Source organism: Gymnodraco acuticeps, unplaced genomic scaffold (genome assembly GCF_902827175.1).
Source record: "Gymnodraco acuticeps unplaced genomic scaffold, fGymAcu1.1, whole genome shotgun sequence".
NCBI lineage: Eukaryota > Metazoa > Chordata > Actinopteri > Perciformes > Bathydraconidae > Gymnodraco > Gymnodraco acuticeps.
In genome coordinates, this window is record NW_022991632.1 from 1,214,527 (window position 1) to 1,235,877 (window position 21,351).

At 40.6% G+C, this 21,351-nt stretch overlaps 1 protein-coding gene across 5 annotated transcripts in view; it reads left to right on the forward strand.

Annotated features, from left to right (window-relative positions):
• Positions 1 to 21,351, forward strand: part of arhgap9 (Rho GTPase activating protein 9) — a 43,348-nt gene that overhangs the window by 2,702 nt on the left and 19,295 nt on the right. For 3 of the 5 annotated variants that reach the window (XM_034198253.1, XM_034198249.1, XM_034198252.1), the window contains exons 2-7: positions 4,326 to 4,384; positions 9,160 to 9,509; positions 10,185 to 10,383; positions 10,648 to 11,039; positions 16,339 to 16,590; positions 17,555 to 17,644. In XM_034198253.1, coding sequence (XP_034054144.1) covers positions 9,288 to 9,509; positions 10,185 to 10,383; positions 10,648 to 11,039; positions 16,339 to 16,590; positions 17,555 to 17,644 — 1,155 coding nt within the window. In that variant the 5' untranslated portion in view covers positions 4,326 to 4,384; positions 9,160 to 9,287. Of the gene's footprint in view, positions 1 to 1,589; positions 1,769 to 4,325; positions 4,385 to 9,159; positions 9,510 to 10,184; positions 10,384 to 10,647; positions 11,040 to 16,338; positions 16,591 to 17,554; positions 17,645 to 21,351 lie in introns of those variants that run through there. The other 2 variants (XM_034198250.1, XM_034198251.1) reach the window with 2 other exon arrangements.

The window sequence follows — 21,351 nt, forward strand, 5'->3', positions numbered from 1 at the left end:
GTTTACGACTTTTTGTTCAATGTATAAAGACATTAGAAGAACCTACCCTTGGCTCTCCTAAATAAGTAACTTTGTAAATAATCAAGGAAACAGTCAACAAATTGATAATCAAAATGAAACCATGATCACATGGTGTGTTCTACATTTTTTTACAATGTAGTCCCTTATTGTTATTTGTGTAATGTTCCTTTACAAAACAAATTACCCCCAAATGCTGTGAAGGCATCAAAGCAGTGTCTGCGTGTGTTTCTTCTCTATAGTATTTGCCTTAGGAGGTTTAGCCTCTCTTCCTTGTGCCCCAACAGTATCGTGCTCACTCCGGCTGCACAGGGCTGAAAGTGGGTCTTTGACTCGCCTGATAGCTTTTGACAGCTCACTCTCATCCCCGGTGGATCAATGGAGCTCAGCGCTCTTCATTAGAAACATCAATGTACCACACATTCCCACAGGCTCAGCATCAAGCCTTCAGGCCAGTCAGAGAGAGAAGCTTTATTGTGTTATTTTATTTTCTTCAATTGAAGAATATTGTGGGAAAATGGTGAAGCAGGAATACCTCGATATTTGATGATTTTTAACAGGCACATTTTGGTCAAACATCACCTTGAATGTAAATAAAACATGATTATGTTTATTTTGGATAATAAGTAATTGCTACTACTGAAATAATGAGTTAAGTGGATTGCCAAACATTTTGATAATAACTGAATCATAATCTACAGTTATTTTTCAAGCACATGGCAAACATTCACTGACTACAACTTCTTGCTGCTTTTCTGTGTTTTTATATGATTGTAAATGGAATAATTATAGGTTTTTGGAACAAACATATTTCACTGTGCAATGCCTATGACAGGTTAATTGATTAAACAATACAACAATTGTAATCGTGGCCCTTCATTCCTCTTGGAAAGCATGTCATAGCTATATACCCTCAAATACTAATTAATATTACGTTACATATTTCTTGCTGTATTTTCTCATATCTAATAAAAGCTGCTTATTAAAATAAGAAGCATTAACCCTTATTTCAGAGAGCGAAATAAGCGTGCTATTATTCAACATACTTGCAGCATGAATTTCACCTTTTATTTTTTTCTTTAAAATGTTTGAGCTTATTAAAAATGTGATGCTGGAATTAATTAGCAATCCTGCACTAATTTGCCTAAGTGGCAAACGCTGGCCTGTCTGGTGGTTGTTTATATTCAAATGGGGGAAATGAGAAGAACTTGAATATTATTCAAGTGAGCTTTCTGAAGAAGTTTGCTGTGTGTCGATGCAGGCTGCAGGGTTCATTGTAAACACAAGTGTTGCATCGGCAAACGTTTGAAATGATGGCATCACACACATGTTGTTATGTGCAACAAGAAAGGAATAACACACATAGATAGTGCAGACACTGGAGATGCTAGTTGGCCACAGAGGTTGTTGTCATGATGATAGTAGAGCGCATGAGCCAATGGCTGCGCTAATGTCATCATCTGCTTTTTGATTGGATCTCAATTTACACAAGCTAATCACTGAAGGAATCCAGCCCACCTATTTAGTCACACACAAAGCCTATACACACACTCAGAGACATGCATTGATACACACGTTCACACAGGCAGCTAGCTGTCACACTGGGAAAAGCAGTGTGTCTCTCTCTGGTCTGATCATCAATAATACATGGCTTTGGGAGGATGAAAGGCTGTTTTGGCTTGAGGCATATGTCTCATAAGGAGAGAGAGACATCAGCAGTAGTAGTTATAACTGTACATCCACAGAAACCGTGAGTGCTCCTTCACATGGTCGTCCTCAGTAGAACTGCATATCAAGCTGGCAGTGAACTGATGGCTAAATGTTTAAATTAGTTCATTCATAAATATCAGGAAAGACATTTGTACAGTAGGTCTTTATTCTAGATTGTTTTTGTCTGAATTCTAAGTATAGAATGTGTTTTTCTTTACACATATTGTGAAGTCTCCTGAGACAAAGAGGATATTTAGGGTTGACTTTTGATGAATGCTTAGAGGTGTACCGTATTTAAAGTCCTCAAAGTCTAAGGATTTCACTTTGTGATCATAAAATCTGTTACAGGTAGAGTTTCTTCTTAAAGGTTTGGTGTAGTTTAGCATTGATTTTAGGAACATTTCAAGGCACTTATTTCAAGATATACCGCTGTGTTACAACTCCTTTCCCCCATAATGATGTGGATAAATGGTGCAATACTTTACCTCACACATAAAAGCCAGTTGAGCAGAAAAAACATTTGGATGCTTTTTTGCATGAGAAACAATAAGATCATGCTCAGGCAGCAAGGCTCATGTCACTGTAAAGGACCTGCCTCTGTTTGGCTGACACAGATATTAAATCAGCAATCCTGTCACAAACAGAACAGCTAAACAGGGTGCACCATTTATATGTCTTTGGTACCATGTGGCGCAATTTCTCTTCTCTCTAATTTCCTGTGAACCTTTTGGTTATAGACATTCATATGTAAATACAGTACAGTTTTTGCTCGTAAAACTGTGTGTGTGTGTTTGCTATGTGTATACGGATGTGGGATACAGTAGCACGCATTGGCCCTTTGAAGTTCCTCATTCACTCTACTCCTTTTCCCCATGTCTCATCTCTCTTTGAAGACCATGTAGCCATGATTATTAAAGCTGCCCTCTTTCCACTTCAAACGTATGGAATGAATATGGATATGATATGACACCATACTTTCCACCGACACGCTTCACTCCCCTCCTGCCCTGCTGTTTAGTGAAGTGTGAACGACCCTGCCACCTCAAACAATCTCTCTGGGAGCTAAACTTGTCATTCAGTGAATTGTCTTTGAGTTGAGGCATGAGCTATTTGGAAAAGTTGTGACACTGCTGTTCAAGAATGATAACTTATTTCTCGTTGAAATAGTAATGCTTGTGGTTATGCCCTTCTGGTATTATCTCAGGTTCTCTGTGACCTAAGCCAGCAATATTTTTTAGCGTGTTGTAGCATATTATTCTCGTGTCATCGACCATCCATATATTTTATAACATATTTTAATTTGCATCAATCGTCTCGATCTCAAACTGTCCTCCAGGCACTGTTTTTTTTAAGAGTGTCATGATAACATTATCATTAGGATGCATGCATGCATGGCTTAGCCCGTACACTACATATCGATAACACTACTGCTTTTTCCGAAGCATACCATATGTGATACCTCCCCTCAGCGTGCCCTCGAACATGCCATCAACCAAAGTTGCGTGCTTAATCTGATGAATAATGCTATTTTGACAAAATAGTGGAAACTAAAAATCTTCATCAGAGAAACACCAACAATTGACCTGTTCATTCAGTAGGAGCCATTTTGATTGGTAAAACATTTGAAATGGAACAACACTACTGTAGGTTATCATGATTTATTTTCTGTGAAAGAACAACATATTTTTTAAAAGCAGAGTATTTTCCTATACATAAAACATGTCTGGAGGAGAGCTTTATACTTTGAAGCAATGCTGATGGGTTATCAATTTTTTAGCAAGCTTCTAAAAAGTGTGTTTTAAAACCATTGTGGGACGAGCTGAAAGCCATGTCTGTGTGATAGTTGGGAAGTGAGTGAAAGATATGATGTATGCTTTGAAAAAATGTTTGTCCAAAACATATGAAACCAGCAGGAGGGCCTTTAATCCCTAAAGTATTTAATCTAGTGGCCTTTCAGGATTGTTGATTTGATTGCAAATGTACAATGTTGGTGGTAAAGCATCACATCCTTTGTACTGGTATGTCTGTCTAGCATGTCAATCATTTTGAAATACACTTAACTCAATTAACTCCCCTTGAAAGCAGAACAAAATTCCTGAAAGGCTTAATGAACATAATGTTCCTTACTCCACTGCTTACACCCGTGTGGTTACCGTGCCGACTGTGTGCTGGCTCTCTGATGTCCAGTGGCACTGTTGACCAGCCAGCTCTGTGTACAATCGATAGCTCGATCAATAAACTGGGCTGCTGGACTGTTTCTGTTTGGTCAGCACACAAAACCTCACGCTCTGTTTCTCCCTCTTGTTCTTCTTTCTCAAGTTCAAAAATTGTTTATTTGCATGAATGGGTAGCCAGCTGACGCTCTTTCTGTCATTTCCTCTGTTTTTGTGTGTGTGTGTGTGTGTCTGTATCAGAGAGAGAGATTGTGTGTTTTTCTGCAGGAGGGAGTTGTGTCTGTTTTAGGGTTTTTCTGCCCCACCTTTTTCACAAGCCCCTGTGTTTGTTCTCTAATCTGCAGGCCAGGCAGCAAAGGTGTTCTTCATATTATGCTGGAGGGCAGTTGATTAAATACATGTTCATTTTTTTTCTTTTTTAAGGTTTGGCGATGGGGTTGCGTGCATGGATTTGAGTGCATCTTGTTGACTAGAAAACCATGGTGAGTCTCTCTCGCTGCCTTACTCACTCTCTCTCTGTCTCTCTCGCATGCATGCACACATTTTCTCAATTTCTTCAGCTCCGTCTGACTTGCATGCTCACAGAGTCTGAGTTGGAGTTCAAGCAAAGGCAGACAGACAATTACATGAAGCACTTTCCAAGTTTGTTCACCTCTTTCATTTCTTTCCATTCCTCTTCCTGATTTCTCTTTCCTTACTATGTTTGTTCTCTTCCATCTCTGTCCATTTGTGTTGTTGACACCACAACATAAGCCCCTCAGCCCATGGTGCCTGTGTCTGTCTCTAACACCATATGGGCCTCTCTCTATGCTTGGGTGTGTGACGCCAGTGCCCGCTCCACTGCCATCTGACCTGCAAATGAAAACACAGGCTGGCCTCATTTCCCCTTGCAGATCATTATTTGTTATTGTCACATTTTGATCTTTCATTTGCATCCCATCGTCAATGTTGGTGAGCTCTGGTTTTACTATTTATAGCAAAAATAATGCCTGCATTGTCTTTTGTCAAATTGCCATTCCGCTTTTGAATCAGACACAATTACTCAAATTAAAACCATTATAGATGAAGTGAGGAAGGACTACATCATTTCTGACTTTTACTACCTCCCAGCAGTTTCCCTTTGTGTGCATTGTCTAAACTCTGAGCAGGAACTTTAACACTGCTGTAAAAGCCTCATTTGCACAAGACACGATAAAGCCTTCTGTGCCTGTGTAGGACATTTGAACGTGTGCCAAAGTGAATTGAGGGATGTCCAGCAACTCTGTCTAACTTCAGCCCTAACTCAACAAATGATAGGGAAAATAAAGTTGGTTAAAGCCCCATGGTAGCAGGGTATCATTAATTGATTCTGTGTTCAGAGAAGAGTAAAGAGACAGGAAAAGTAAAACAGGTGTGCAGCCGTTTCAAAGCTCTTCCTGTCTGCGGGGGGAGAAGAACTCATGATAAACATCATGGACAGGTTATGTGAATCAACTCTGCTTTGTACTGTTTGACCTTTCTTCAAACCCAGGGTCTGATGTAATTCTTCCCTGAGAATTGTTAAGCCAGAAACAACCACTTCTCTCTGCTTCGAGGCTCAGCTTGGTAGTAATTGCTGCTACTCTCAGAGCTGCACAGCCCTTATATGGGACAACTCAGTGCACTTACTGTATTTGCACAAATCAGGCTCTATTGGCTGTCAACATTTACAGGCTGTGACTAAAATGCCTGAGATGTATTACGTCAGAAATACCAGTGGCAAGATGGAGAGGATATGACCCAAACTGTGGTTGAACTTTGATGCGTCTTTGTCATGTCCTGTTTACTTGCTCGCCTTGTACCTCTGACTTTTTCCTCTGTCCCTTCTGAGTTCGGCTGCAGTTCTTAGAGGAGTGTTCTCAAGCATCTGAAGCACCATCATAACAATCATTTTCAGCTCATCAATATACAAATGTTTTAGGACTGTTTTTTAAGTTTTCCTAGAACAAGGTCTCACTTGTACACCTATCTACACTCTGAACGTTGTCTTGCATCATAAGCATTCTCTATTTCACATAAACCGAATAAATCCTCCCATAAATAAATATAAAAATAACACAGTACAATATGCTATATACATCTGCAATGTATTGAGTTGCATTCCTTTACATTTATGGTCTGACATACACAGATATACACTCAGAGGACTAAAATCAGTCCTCTGACCGACATGTCACAATACAGGCAACTATAAATGTAGACTGTAAGTAGTGGGGCCAGGAATGAATATTGCATGTGGCTCACTCAGTAAAAAAACAACTCACTATGTGATATTGGTGCCTTAAAACAAGACTATGTCTCCTTTGAAAAAAGTAATTAGCATATTCTGCTTCTTACACACACATGCAAAAGGAACAAAACACACTCCTGCTCAGTTAAACTATTTGACCGTTGTGTCAATGTGGCCCTAGTCACCTTTTTTCAGTCAAACTTGACATTGTCTCACTTGAATTAACTTCCAATTAAATGGTGTTATACTCACGTTCAACACACTGTCTGACTTCTAAAGGAATGCACTAAATACACTTCTATGCTTCTTTTTCATTTTTTACGTGGCATGGTTCCCATGTATTTTTTTATCTCATTGGATATTTATCTGGCAAAAACACACATTAGCAGCACTTTCTTTTAAAATGTGCCAAGTGTTTGATGTCACACTTATTTATGTTGCAGCTACCTCACAACCTAAGCCGATTTAGTGTCATGTGAGTCGAGTGACCTCAGCAGATGTCAGTCTAGTTAGTATACCATATTTATGTGTTCCTAATGTGGTAGGAAATTCATTCTGATTCATTACACTTTCATCAAGTGCCTTGGAAAATGTTCCCCATGTGTTGCTCCCGGAGGCAGCCAGGCCAGCAGTGCTCCAGCCAGACCCGGCGCTGTGGGAGGGCCAGAGAGGGCCAGAGAGGGCCAGGCCCTCCCATTTGACATATTGCCCTCCCCCAATAAACACGTTTTATTTTATTTTATTTTTTTATAAATAAACTGTGAACTTTAATGCTACGATGTATGTGATGTCAGATAGTAACTACAAAAATTAAATTAAATTAAATGTTACTAGCTTGACCTCGGCAAACCATGGGGCTGAGTTAGCGAGCCCAATCCTTCAATCCTTCAATCCGTTCCATTCTTCAGGCAAACGGCGTCTCCAGCTTTATTAGCATAAAGCAGTAGAATGTTTGCATGTCTATTAAATATGTGTAATGTGGTGTCGCTCTGTATTATTATGTTTGCTGCTCCGGTCAGCGGTTGCCCAAGTTTAAGGCCCAAGCAAAGCTGTTGCTGTTATGTTTTTATTTCAAATGTGTGCCTTGCTCATGAGTTACCAGTGTTTGTGCCGCCACGCACACAATGTTTCAAAAGTGGTTTCTATGTTGCCCTTTATTTGTGTATGTATTTGCGATAAGTGTGCGTCTTTACGCAATGCTGTTGGCCACGCTGTTTGATTGGATCTATGTGCCGCGGCACATGACGGTTTTGTGTGCCCTCCCATGAAAATCATACGCCCTCTCTGTAGATTTGTCTGGCTCCAGCCTATATGCTGTTACTCGGGGATTTCACTCTAATTCTCTGTAGCTGTGGGGGTCACAGATTCATTCCTGTGCTTTAATAACAGAGGGATTATCAAGATTCAACCAGCTTCTCTCCCTCTTGCCTCACATGACTCACAACTCCAACCAGCTTCATCCATACGTATATGTCTCAGTTTCTCTATTTCTTTATTTTCTCCTGAATATCTTGTACTTTGGATATTCTCTAGTGTATCCCAGGCAGTCTGAATGTTCTTCTTTTCTTTTGTCTTGTGGTCAATGTCCAGTTTCTAATACCTCTCTGCTCCCCTGTCTCTTCTAATTTTCTGGGGTCTATTTTGTTAGCTGTCTCTTCCCTTCTCACCCAGACTGTGATGGGTTGGGCCTGACTGTGACTGTTGCTAGATGCCTAGGGATGTGCACGTTTCTATGTGCATTTTGCATGCGTGTGGGGGTGGGTGGGTGCATGCACTGTGTATTGCAATGTGTCTGGCAGAAAGTTAGACGTTGCCTTATGTAAGCGGGTCTTGGCTGGGTAGAGTTTAGCTCGGGGATGCAGGCTCAGGTGGAGACACCAATGCTATTTTTGGTACTGCGCTGCTTACATCCTCCGAACGCATGAGTTATTCACTCACACGTGTCTCCTAGCTCTACCAGGATGAAAGGACAATGGAAAAGTGGCGCTGTGCACATATCTGCAGTGACATTTCATCCCCATGTCTGTCAAGTACAGTACATTCAAATTGATAGTGGAAAAAAACAATATATTATTAAAAGATATTATCATTAGCAGTCAACTGCACCTATAAATAAATACATTAGATCTGCAAAAAGATTAATAGTTATTTAACATTATTGTGAATTTAAAAGCTTTAAAAAAAAAAAAAAGTGGTTAATCTATAATGCAAATAATTCTTGCAGCTGTCACTCTGTCCCATTAGAAGAGTATTTATGTATTCTGAAAGGACTTATTTAGAACCTGGCTCTTGCGTTTTTTATTTAGAACCTGGCTGGAACAAACTAAATGAATACCTGGTAGAAAGAAGTTCAATCATCTTATTTAACTATAACGTTTTACATCTTTTCACAAACTGGGTTCATTCTTTTGTTTGTTATTTGCAAATAAGCTGCAAACAAAGATTTTTTTTCACCATAGATTGAACTAAACAAAGCAAAACTTGAAACATTTTTTTGAAAATAATAATTCACGTTGACTGGAACTATTCATGGCACTCTCATATCTGTCTGTTCAATATGAAGCAAAAGCCAACTGCCAGTTAGTTTAGCTAACATGCTACTAGCAGGTTTCCCTTTTTTGTATCGAATTATATAGATAATCAATCAAAAACAAGTTAATTATTAAGAACGGCAGTATAAGTTAAATATGCTTTTAATTGTTGGTTGTTAATGCCAGAACATAGTGACAAATGCCCATTACAGTTTCCAGAAGCCCAATGGGATGTCTTCAAATGTCTTGTTTTGTCCGACCAAACCGCATTTTTGATGAGCAGTAGGCAGTGACTGTTTGTCTCTGGATGGTTTTTGTTGTCATACATGTTGTTGATTTTACCCAGATTAAGCCAGACTTCCATTTTTAGCTCTAAAACGATGTCCTCTTGCTTTTAACCTCCACACAGCTGGGTGACATGTTCTCATTGTCTCTCTAATCTCTCTCTCTCTCTCCATCCATTCTATCTATATTTCAGAGCATGGCTCTGGCCTGGCTCCAGTCTAACCTGCCTTGTGCTAAGCAGACCAGTATCACCAGTATTGCCAGTATCAAGCATCAGCACGCTTCCAGTCAAGCTTGCTGAACCTGACCGTGCAGAGAGCCATGCTGTCGGGGTCTTGGCGGCGTTCTATGGGGCACCAGCAGCCCGCTGCAGCGCCTGTGGTGACCCCCAGGAGCATGACAGTGTGTGGGGTCACCAGCGGCACAGTGGTCCTCGAGGCTCAGTATGACTACAACTACCGCGCCGCTGATGGGCGGCAGGTCTGCATCAGGGAGGGGGAACGCTTCGTTCTCCTGAAAAAGACCAACACTGACTGGTGGCAGGTGAGAAAACCGTTAATGCGTTGTTTTGTCTTTTGTTGGTCGAACCTGATATTTTTTCATAAAACATGAACATAGTGTCAACAACGTTTTAAAGGTTTTCAAAGTAGGTTCCAGTGTTTGAGTTTGGATAAAGACTGACACCTGATTGTGGCTCTCAGCCCCAAGCCCATTTGTTGTTACTGACAAAAATAAACAATTATAATTATAATAGTCACAAACTATAACTTTAACAAAAAGATAATTATTGTAATTAACATGATATCTCAACAGTTTTAGACAGCATTTTAGAGGGAAAACCTATAATTAACTATGCATACAAAGATTAGTTAACTGTTGATTTCAACCCTTTCTAGCAGATTGGTTGGCAATAAGAACAATATTCATTATTCAAAGACCTTAAACTACTTATGAGAAATGATTGAATTATACCAACATCATTGCATACTTAACATGTTATGTGCATCATGTCATGTCAAACACACATTAGCTATTAAAACCATGAAGTCTTGTTTGAAAAAATGTTTGTATTCCAAAAGAGAAGTTGTGGGTTTTCTGATGTAGTGGTTGGACGTCACAGGAACTGCAGCATCACACATTTCCACACAGCGTTCATGCATCAGCTGTGTTTAGAGATAATAAGAAGAGCATTTTGAAATAGTTATTTTTCTTCGACAGGTGCGGAGGATTGGAGCGGCCAGTAAAACAAAGCCTCTGTATGTTCCCGCCACTTATGTAACCGAGGTGCCCATTGCACCGCTGCCATTGCCACGGCGCCGGGTTGTCTCTGACTCGCTAAACTCAAAACTCAGGATACTGCCACGGGTTTCACTCTCTCCTAGCCCAAAGGAGACAACCTATAATGAACAGCAACAAGGTAAAGATAACTTCTATTATGTCTTTTTAAAGGTCACCTATTATGCAAAATCCACTTTTTCACGATCTGTTTGGTATTTGAAACCAAACACTTCAGAGACATGTTTTGTATATATCTGAGACCTATAATGTATTGATGAAAAAGAGTATGATAGTGGACCTTTAAGCTAAATTCTGTATTATATAGTAAAAATGTGTGTAATGATGTTTCTATTAAGTAAAGGAGGAAAATATCTCTTTATTTATTTCTTCCTTCCTTCTTCAGCAAACAAACCCATTTTCCGCTCCATGGAAAACCTGAACTCCTTCCAGGGTCAGGACAAGAACTCCAGCACGGGTGGAGGCCGCTTCCCCACGCTGCCCCTTTGGTCTGGTTTCACCTTTACCTCCAACTCTCCAGCCTCCCTGTCAGGACACCTCATGGTCCCTGTGTCCCCTGCAGTTTCCACCACACAACAGACAACATCGCCAAACCCCAGGGTGGTCCCCATGATCACTCGCAGCCAGAGCTCCAGCAACCTGCCTGAGAACGTGACGGAGAACCCGTACGATGAGGTGGGCGGTGGCTTCAGCAGTCGTGGCAACCACAAGATGCCAAAGAAGTCTTGTAGCCAGTGGGACATGGTGGGATCCTCTGGCAAGAACAACCATCTGCAGGTAGGAAAAGGCAAACCTACAACAGATGTAACCTAACATCTAGTTTACATAGCAGAGCTACACTTGTAAATCTGGGTGTTATTCTTGTAAGTCAGTCTGTCTGACAACCTCACTCAAACCTAGTTTCCACTACTGTAAAGATATCGTAGTTTTAGAGGTTTAAGGCAGTTGACATTTTCATCTGACAGCCAGAAGTTACTCATTGGAAGATTTAAAGGTGACATGTCATGCTTTTCCGGTTATTACCCGTCCCCTTGTGTGTTATGAAGGTTTTTATGCATGTAAACGGTGTGCAGAGTCAAAACCCTCAAAGTACACCCTGTAGCAAGTAAAACTCTAAAACAGAAAATACCTCCCCAAAACGCCTCGTTGGTGAAACGTCATTGTCCATTTTTTATTTCCTGGGTGCTGTGTCGTAGAAGCACCCAGTAGCCACGCCCAGAACTATGACGCGATACGGTCATGCGGTACCCGGAACCAAATGGGCCAATCCGTGGAGCCGTTACGTTACGTCCGCGGAGCTGTTACGTTAAGCCCCCGCTGATTGGTCCAAATTGACCAATCCACGACTTCCTCACACACACACTCAGTGCAGGCAGCTCTGCTGATTTCTCTTCCCTGGCTGCAGGCTGATAACAGACAGTTGGGATCGCGGCAAAATTCTCTCTGCAGACCCATTCTCACAGCGTTTATCAACCTTTTTCTTACTCAATATCAAGCCACACTTATTGTTTTGACTTCGGCTGTGACTTTGTGTGTGCTCAGGGTGAGTTTGGCTGTGTTTCGCTGTGTATCACTAAACAAGGAAATCACACCTCCACGGAGCTCAGCGCGATTCACAACGTCCCGACTGGTCCCGACCAATCGGAGCACACTGTGCTCACAGGGAGGGGGGGGGGGGGCAAGAGCTGCAGCGAGCCGTTTAGTGGAGAAAGTGAATACTGCTGAATACACATACTTTAAAGAGATGCTGTATGCGAAACCAATGTGAGTTTGGAAAATTGCACAGTATTTTTCTATTTTAGTATACCTCAACAATGGAATTATGATCAGTGGAAATGGCCGTGACACCTCTCCTTTAAGAAGCCCAAACCAAACACATTGCTTTCTGTGATCCTAATTGGTATGAAGAAGACTGAAGTGCATTTTAGAATATAGGTCAAACAAATCCTTCACATGGTAGATGGTGTCTGAGGAAGTGTGAATTTACATTGATTTTGACTTCCTCTCATTCACAACATCTCTAATCTGATGGATTTACTGGCCATAACACCCAAACTAGTAAACAAGCTGGTAGTTTTCAGCCGTGTGAATATACAGAGTTTAATTTAAGAAAGTCAACGGTAAATTATAAGGATTTATGATGCCTTAAAGGTCACCTATTATGCAAAATCCACTTTTTCATGTCTTTTATACATAAACATGTGTCCTGTCTGTGTAAAGACATTCTGAAAGTTTCAGGAAAAAATATTCCCTCTCTTTTTGTCCTGATCCATTTATATAAAAACCTGTCTGAAAATGAGCTGATCAGATGTTGGCCACTTTATGATGTCATAAGGATTTGTTGGCTTGTATAACCATTAGCCAATAACCAACCAAGGTAACCCCCCCCCCAGATTATCGTGGGGAGTGGCTCCTTATTTTCATCTAAAGTAAACAGAGGGGTTTATGGGATGCTACAATGCACGATCTGTTTGGTATTTCGAGCCAAACACTTCAGAGACATGTTTTATATATATCTGAGACCTATAATATATTGATGAAAAAGAGTATAATAGGGACCTTTAAGATCATATCATAGTTATTGAGATATTTTTTCAAACTTCATTTAATTGGAGAAGCTTGTTCAGGTCGCAACAAATAATCAAATCAAGTTTTATTTATATAGCACATTTAATAATAATAATAATAAAAATAACTCTACTGAACCCAATGAAATCAAATATGCTGTGTTATCCCCCCAGACGACTGTGGCAGCTGAGGTTGTATTTGATTTACGTCTGTTCTTGACCTCAATAATCCTCCTAGAGCAGCAATCAAGTTAGCATTGTGGTGACGTCGGAGCTTCCCTGTTTTACATCAGAGAGGATTACACAAGGCGGCGTTGTTGTTGATAGAAATACTGAAGGTTATCGGTCTCTCTCAGAAGAGCCAAGTGTAGCATCCACTGAACCATGCATGCACCCAGTTTGGGTAGCCGTGATCTCAGTGGAGAGGAAAGTGCTCTTTTTCAAAAAAAAATTAAATTCTCTTCCTCGCTGTCTGTTTCTGTATCTTCCTCCCCCTCCCCTCCTCTATTTGATCTGTCACCTCCGAAGACCCTCTTCAATCCTTTAATACCAGTAAGAAGTATAATTGTAGCCACATTCAGGTCATAACTCCCTGTTTTACGTTCACAAAACTCTCTCACCGTTCATTTTTGTGAGCCATTTGTTTTTTCAGTGCTGCCCCACTGAGGAGGAATTTCAATAAGTCATAGACAATTATTTTTCCCCAGAGGGCAAAACCCAATTTGTATTTTAGGAGATACCATTTTTTTTAAAAAGGTGCTTTTTAGGCACTGTCAGTACAGTACAGCCAAAACTATGAGGACACCAGAACATTATGCCCATCTCATCTCAGCACACATGAAACAGCACTGACCAGTTCTGAATTTGCTATTCTATAAAGCTTATCTGCAACTAACTTTAAATAAGCGCTTGATCATAGCTGTAATTAGGGTGTGAATACCAAAACTGAAGAAGTAGAGGTGGAAGAGGAAGTGCCAGAATATGTCAGTTTTGAAGATAGGAAATCACACACACACACACACATACATACATACATACATACATACATACATACATATACACACACATACTCATAAAGAGATCCATATGTGTCTCTAGCAGGTCTGACATTTTCCAGTGAAAGACAATCATCTTTTACTCTGGAAATCCAACTTTTCTAAGTTATACTTAAAGAAAATGGCTGAATGTTGAAGTGCTTTGTATTTCCTATTTTGTAATCAGCCATGGCCCCACCTAACCTTGTTGCGAAACACTTGTTTTGCTATCACCACTTAGGTGAACATAAGTCTGTGGGCAGGAAGCTTCAGGTGAGCTAAAGACCCAGTGCTGCCCCCTGGAGTAAACTACAGTACACACACACAATCACACCATGTTCCCTCAGTCCCTATCTGAAACATCCATGTGTTATGTAACAGGTATCAACCAGCCAGCCTGTCAATCAGTTAGTGAATTATGTCAGCAATATTTCCTGGAAAGATGATCTTCCATGCATATCTGTTAAATTAATTCTGTAGCTGTTGCGTTAGTACTCTGCATCTGGGTGAGCACATGCGTTTCTATAAACTCTGGATTAATCCAACGTCTGACGGGTTATTCCATAGTACGAGGTGATGGGATTTATTTGTTCCTCTTGTTTATTCTATCTCATCACTGAGGTGATTTTAACGTCATGGCACTGCTCTCTGCCAAATGTCATACTTTACAGTATGTGCCCCTGTTCTGAACACACAGATACATCCATCCATCCATCTTCTCCCGCTTATCCGTGGTCGGGTCGCGGGGGTAGCAGTTCCAGCAGAGAGGCCCAAACTTTCTTTTCCCTGGCCACATCAACCAGCTCTGACTGGGGGATCCCAAGGCGCTCCCAGGCCAGCGAAGAGATATAATCCCTCCGCCTGGTCCTAGGTCTACCCCTTGGTCTCTTCCCAGCTGGACGTGCCTGGAACACCTCCCTAGGGAGGCGCCCAGGTGGCATCCTAACTAGGTGCCCGAACCACCTCAACTGGCTCCTTTCGACGCGAAGGAGGAGCGGTTCAACTCCGAGTCCCTCCCGGATGACCGAACTTCTCACCCTATCCCTAAGGGAGACACCAGCCACCCTGCGGAGAAAACCCATCTCTGCCACTTGTATCCGCGATCTCGTTCTTTCGGTCATGACCCATCCTTCATGACCATAGGTGAGGGTAGGAATGAAAATGGCCCGGAAGACAGAGAGCTTTGCCTTCTGGCTCAGCTCCCTTTTTGTCACAACGGTGCGGTAAAGCGACTGCAGTACCGCTCCCGCTGCTCCGATTCTCCGGCCCATCTCACGCTCCATTGTTCCCTCACTCGAGAACAAGACCCCAAGATACTTGAACTCCTTCACTTGGGGTAAGGACTCATTCCCTACTTGGAGTGGACAGTCCATCGGTTTCCTGCTGAGAACCATGGCCTCAGATTTGGAGGTGCTGATCCTCATCCCAGCCGCTTCACACTCGGTTGCGAACCGATCCAGTGAGTGCTGAAGGTCGCAGACCGATGAAGCCATTAGAACCACATCATCTGCAAAAAGCAGTGGTGCAATCCTTAGTCCACCGAACTGCAGACCCCCTCCCCCACGACGACGCCTCGAAATCCGATCCATGTATATTACAAACAGGATTGGTGACAAAGCGCAGCCCTGGCGGAGGCCAACCCTCACCGGAAATGGGTCCGACTTACTGCCGAGGACCCGGACACAGCTCTCGCTTTGGGAGTACAGAGATTGGATGGCCCTGCGTAGAGACCCCCCTCACCCCATACTCCCGCAGCACCTCCCACAGTAACTCCCTGGGAACTCGGTCATACGCCTTCTCCAAGTCTACAAAACACATGTAGACCGGATAAGCATACTCCCAGGCCCCCTCCAGGATCCTTGCGAGAGTAAAAAGCTGATCCGTCGTTCCACGACCAGGACGGAATCCGCATTGTTCCTCCTCAATCTGAGGTTCGACAATCGGCCTGACCCTCCTTTCGAGTACCTTAGAGTAAACTTTCCCGGGGAGGCTGAGTAGTGTGATGCCTCTGTAATTGGCACACACCCTCTGATCCCCCTTTTTAAAAAGAGGAACCACCACCCCGGTCTGCCACTCCTTTGGTACTGTTTCCGACTTCCACGCACATTTATTTGACTGTGTATATATAGTATCTGCAGCATACAACTGACTGTGACTGTGCTTTCTATAGATATAGCATATTGTCCCATAAAGCTTATTTTGTGCAGAAATAAACACAGTCACAGATTTCATTTGGAGACAAAGTCCCTATTACAATTAACACTTGGCAATGAAGTTTATTTTTTGCGCACCAACAAATGTACAATTTACCCTTGTTCAGGTATCTTGAGAGCCTGGCTGTTTTAAAAAAGTATTAACTTATTCTGACAAAATGAAGCTTTTGCTTGTGTCATGTATTAATACAACAAATATATCATACAACAAACGTTCCTTTCTTTATTCCTCTTTTCCCTCTTTACTGTTTCTGCCCATAAGGTCCCAACAGAGTCCTACATCTCCCAGCTGTCCTGGAAGGACTCTCCTCTTTACTCTGACAATCAGCCAGAGAAACGTCTGTCGGTAGCGGAGCCCCCTACCCCTGCCCCAGGTGAGCAGCCCCTTCAGATCCTAGACCTGTGGGAGCAGTACTCAGACCAGCCCACAGGGAGATACTACTACATCAACACCATCACCAGGGAAAGGTCCTGGAAGCCCCCCCGCCGGGCCCGTGGAGGCACCACCGGCAAGGTAAAGTGCCCAACACGGCAGGTGTTCATTCACAGTTTATTACTCCTCCTTAATCCATGTTTTTTTTTGTCTTTTGCTAAAATCGCTTTAAATTTGAAACGGTGTGCATTTTGAGAGCTTGATGAAAGCTTCTTTACTCAAAGGAGAGGATAGAAAAAGGTCAGGCTTTAGAATAAAAGAGTCTGCTCATTGATATGCTCACATAGTTGTACATGACTGTATCAGCACTAAAAGAGACCTTTCAGCCAAAGAACTTCATACAACCTAAAGGAAAACCCTGGCTCGCATATTTTCTCTCTACTTCAACGTGAGGTGATGCAGATAGCGTTACACACACAGTGATCACATGATTGTTTTCCACAGCTGGAAGTCTGAAGCACACTGGGGAGACTCATATATGAGTTTGATTGGCAGCCACTGTTTATATTGTCTCTTTGAAATGAGTCACATTGACCTCCTCACTAAATTATTTGGTGATATGCTTATTTGGCTTCTTGCTGAGAGTTAGAAAGAAAGATTGATGCCACTAGCTGTCCGTTTAATGTACGACTTCAGCCTGGAAGATTAGTTTAGCAAAACTGGCTCTGTTTAAAGCTAACGCTCATTTATTAACATATCTTACATCTTCTTTGTTTAAATCCATAAAATAACTGTAAAAGTGTAAAAAGGACAATTCACTGTCTTACAGGGTTTTTTCAGCAGTTGTTAGACAACCAACAGGGACCCCGGTTTTGTTAGCAGAAAGGGCTAGGCTAGTTGTTTCCCCTTTGTTTTTCAATCTTTGTGCTAAGCTTAGTTCTCTGGCTGCCGCCTGTATCTGCACATTTTACAGAAGATTCTGAGAGTGATTTGGATATTTCTGTCTTAGTTTCCGCAAAAAGGTGCATTAGTGTTAAAAAATATGGTGTAATTAGATACATTCTTTTTTTACTAATTGTTGTTTTGTATTTCCTTTCTGTGGCAGGGCTGTTCAGAACAACCTCAGACGTTACCCAGAGAAACCAGCCATCTATCCCTTCCACTTCCTGGAGCTGGTAATGGAACAGTGCACAGGGTAAGACTGCTGTAATTCCTAACAAGTGATCAAGTTCAGCCTCCCTCATGACAATTAGGCAATTTGTATGAACGTGGAATTACATCACCTGAACTGATAATTGGAACATCTTCCATGCTGCTTAAAGCATTATAAGTTTTGGGATGATGAAATAAGAATAAGGTTTGTTGTGTGTGTGTAGTGACAAAATGAAATGACTTGCAGAGTGACAACACATGACTTAAAGGGGAAAACCCTTGCTCTGTTACTCTGGCTGATACCTCCGCGCTCACCTGTAACCAAGCACAGGAAGCAACAAGTGCACACCCAACCAAAGTATTTTCTTGACTTAGGAATGTTGTCTGGTTACCTTGTTCTATCTTTCGTGCTTTACCTCTGTGCTATCGAGCACTTTGAATCACCTGTGTTGTTTTAAAAGGCTCAGATTATTCATTTCATAATTAATTAATGCAATTGCTAATTCAAGTGTTCAAATATATGGAAATCTGCCCACATATTTAGCATTGTACTTCAGCTTTTATTCAATGATCCTTTCCACAAGGAAGTCTGTACTGTGAGTTGGTGAGAAATGTGTGCCAAGTCGGGGATTAGTCCAAGTTGGTTGGTTTAGTTTTATGTTTTTTACCCATTATTTTTGGTTCTTCAGAAGTGTCAGGAGGCTTTTATAATCCTGATGTATAGCTCAGTTTTATATAATGGTTTCTATGAAGCTGTGGCCACTGTAGAATATAACAGACAGAACAAACCAAAGTGAGACAAATACCCAGTACCAGGATATTTGTATACATTTTAATTGATGTACCCATAGCGCACATTGTGCAAAATACCTGATTTGTGTTTGAGATTAAAGGAGGGAGAAATACAGAACAGGGACAAATAAAAAAATAATGACATCTTTCTAGTCACTCCATCAATGAATGACCCCATATTATCTACCCCTGACGTACATACTTGCTCTGAAATAGTGTTTTTGTTGGGCTAATCCCTGATGGGAGCCACAAAGTATTGCCCTTTGATCTGATTCAGAAGCCATTAGGCCACAGAGGAAACAGGATTCTTTTTTAAATCCGAAACGTTACAAACATTGCTAAATTTAAACCACTCAATGAAACTCCTCATCAGCTTTAAACCCCTCCCTGACCCCGCAATGCCGTCACAGTCGGATTCTCACTGTTTCATTTATTTCACCCTTCTTTTTTGTCACAAACTTGGTTTTACAATGGTGTCTCTAATTGTTTTGGGAAATAATGCAACAGCCATGGGTGACTTTAATTAACCTGGATCAATGACGACATCTTCATAGTAAGACGACGCAAGCTGCGTGATCCAGATTGTCAGAGATAAGCATTTTGCATCTCAAGGTTGCGTTGCCTCAATGTTGCGTCAGTGTTTCAAATGTAATGTTGCTCATCAAAAAAATACCCACATGATCAAAGCAGAGATTCCCCTATCAAGTCCGTTGGAGATGCTTTCTGTTGACCTATATGTGTCACTTTTTATTCTGTGGTACATGTATTAAACAGGAACTCCACCGATGATATATAATGCATACTGCATAGCACACAACGGTGATCAATCTGAGTGACGCATAGTTGAGATTTGATTTAAAAATAAATGTATTAACCCTTACCATGTTGACCTCTTCCTGTTCTTTTAAAGCTCAGCTACCATGCTTACAGTATATAGAAATGTATTTTACTTTTTATTTGTAATACTCAACATAATTTGTATTTTTATTTAAACGTAGAGATTAAATTATTAGACAATAATTGTTAACGTCAATCATCAGAACAATTATTTAAGTTCATTTTAAAGCAAAACAAGTATATTCAGGTTATAGCTCCTCAAAAGTGAGGATTTGCTGTTATTCTGTTCATTCTCTGTATGTAAGTTAGGTAGGTTAAAATACCTCTTCATCAACACCACTAATCAGGTTGTAGGTACGTTTTTTTTATTTGTAGAATTATTTAAGTCTAATTTCATTATATAAAAGAAATATTGTCACAATAACTTTTCATACAATGCATAATAATTCTGAATAATAGATGTTTTATTTGAGTAGAATTGGTTGAGTTCTGCTATCTGGAATGGCAGAAGCTCGAGGTTTCTAACTAATACATTTTAGTAGTCCATTTGAACTTTCCTGCTCAAAGTTTTCACACCCTCAGCAGGCGTTATTAACGTGTGAACAACAAGTCATGTTGGTTGGAGGTGTGTCTTGTGTAGCCGTTGCTAGTAGTTTGTTGGTTATTATAACAATGAATACTTACAATTATCCTCACACCAATTTGTTTGGATTTGAATGTCCTCATAAAAACTTCTTTTTTTTTTTACCAAATCAGAATTTGTATTAGTCTTAAATGATCATAATATTCTTTAATCTTTCCACACATTCCAGTAATTATCATCCAAACGCATAGAAAGTGTTATTATTTAATGTGAGTGCTTTTATGTTTGGTACATTTGTTGCACAATACCAAAGTGTAACAACAAAGGGCAATCTTAACTTTTAAAGGACTATGTCAATGTTATAGTACTTTTAATGAAGTAAAGCATTCCCATTGTATTCTATGAACTCACAAACAAAAGCAGTTGGACAGTGGTTAGTGTTGCAATGTTCTGCTGTGTTTATTCTGAGCTGTGCAACATGAGAGTGATTGTACCGGCTGATAAAGCGAGCTTCCCTCTAGAATGGGGAAGTAGACGCACGGTGAGACAGGAGGGACAGATGAATGTTTTTGACACTTTGACACTGACGAAAATGTGTCATGACATTTAACAACAGCGAGTGAGGACTCAAACTCGACAGGAAAAACAGCTCTCAGAAACACGAATTGGCCTGGATTGTAAAACTGTTGTTCGTTCATAATGAGCACATCGGCTGTAAGTTCATATTCTTTTCTTAAACCAACTGTTTTACTTAGTTGTGCTGTTGTTTAGTCATTATTTGTGTTGAGTTTTTTGCATCACATGTTAAATATAGCTTTTTAATTTGATCTGAATATATTTAATGTGGTGTTTAAGCTAATAATTCACTCACTTGAATTTACAATGTCAGAGATTTTGCTTATGATTTTGACTTTTCTTATAACAAGCTATTAATGTGGAAGCGTGGGATCAAGTTCACTAACGAAAAACCAGCATGCCTGAGTCAAACAAGTAAAACGCAACGTGTGTTTCAGTCTCACTGAGCAACGGCAGCGGCGGCTTCTCCTTAACTTCAGTTGTATTCTGGCACGAGTGGGTGCGTGACTTTGTGTGTGTACCTCTGTTCTGTGGTGATGTGTAAAACAGCAATTTTATCTGGCAGGATGTGAGGGGCGCTGAGGTGTAGTTTCTGTGTTGGTCTGTCAGCCTGGTCTTCATGACTTATCTTGACTGACAACATTTTTCAACATCCTGTTTTTAAAAAGAGGTTCAACATATATAAAAAACGTATTATTATTTATTTATTTTTATATACAGTATATACATACATATATATGTTCTTTTTAAAAAAAAAATAGTTTTTATTATTATTAATAAATATTAAAATGGTGCCATTTTAGTTTTTATTATTATTAATAAATATTAAAATGGTGCCATTTTTGATCAAATCTTTGTTGCACTAATGTCGTCAAATGTAGACACAAAAGCCTGAAATTAATTATTGGTGCCAGTAAAATAAACAGAAGTCCAAGTTGTGCTTCAAATTAAATTAAATATAA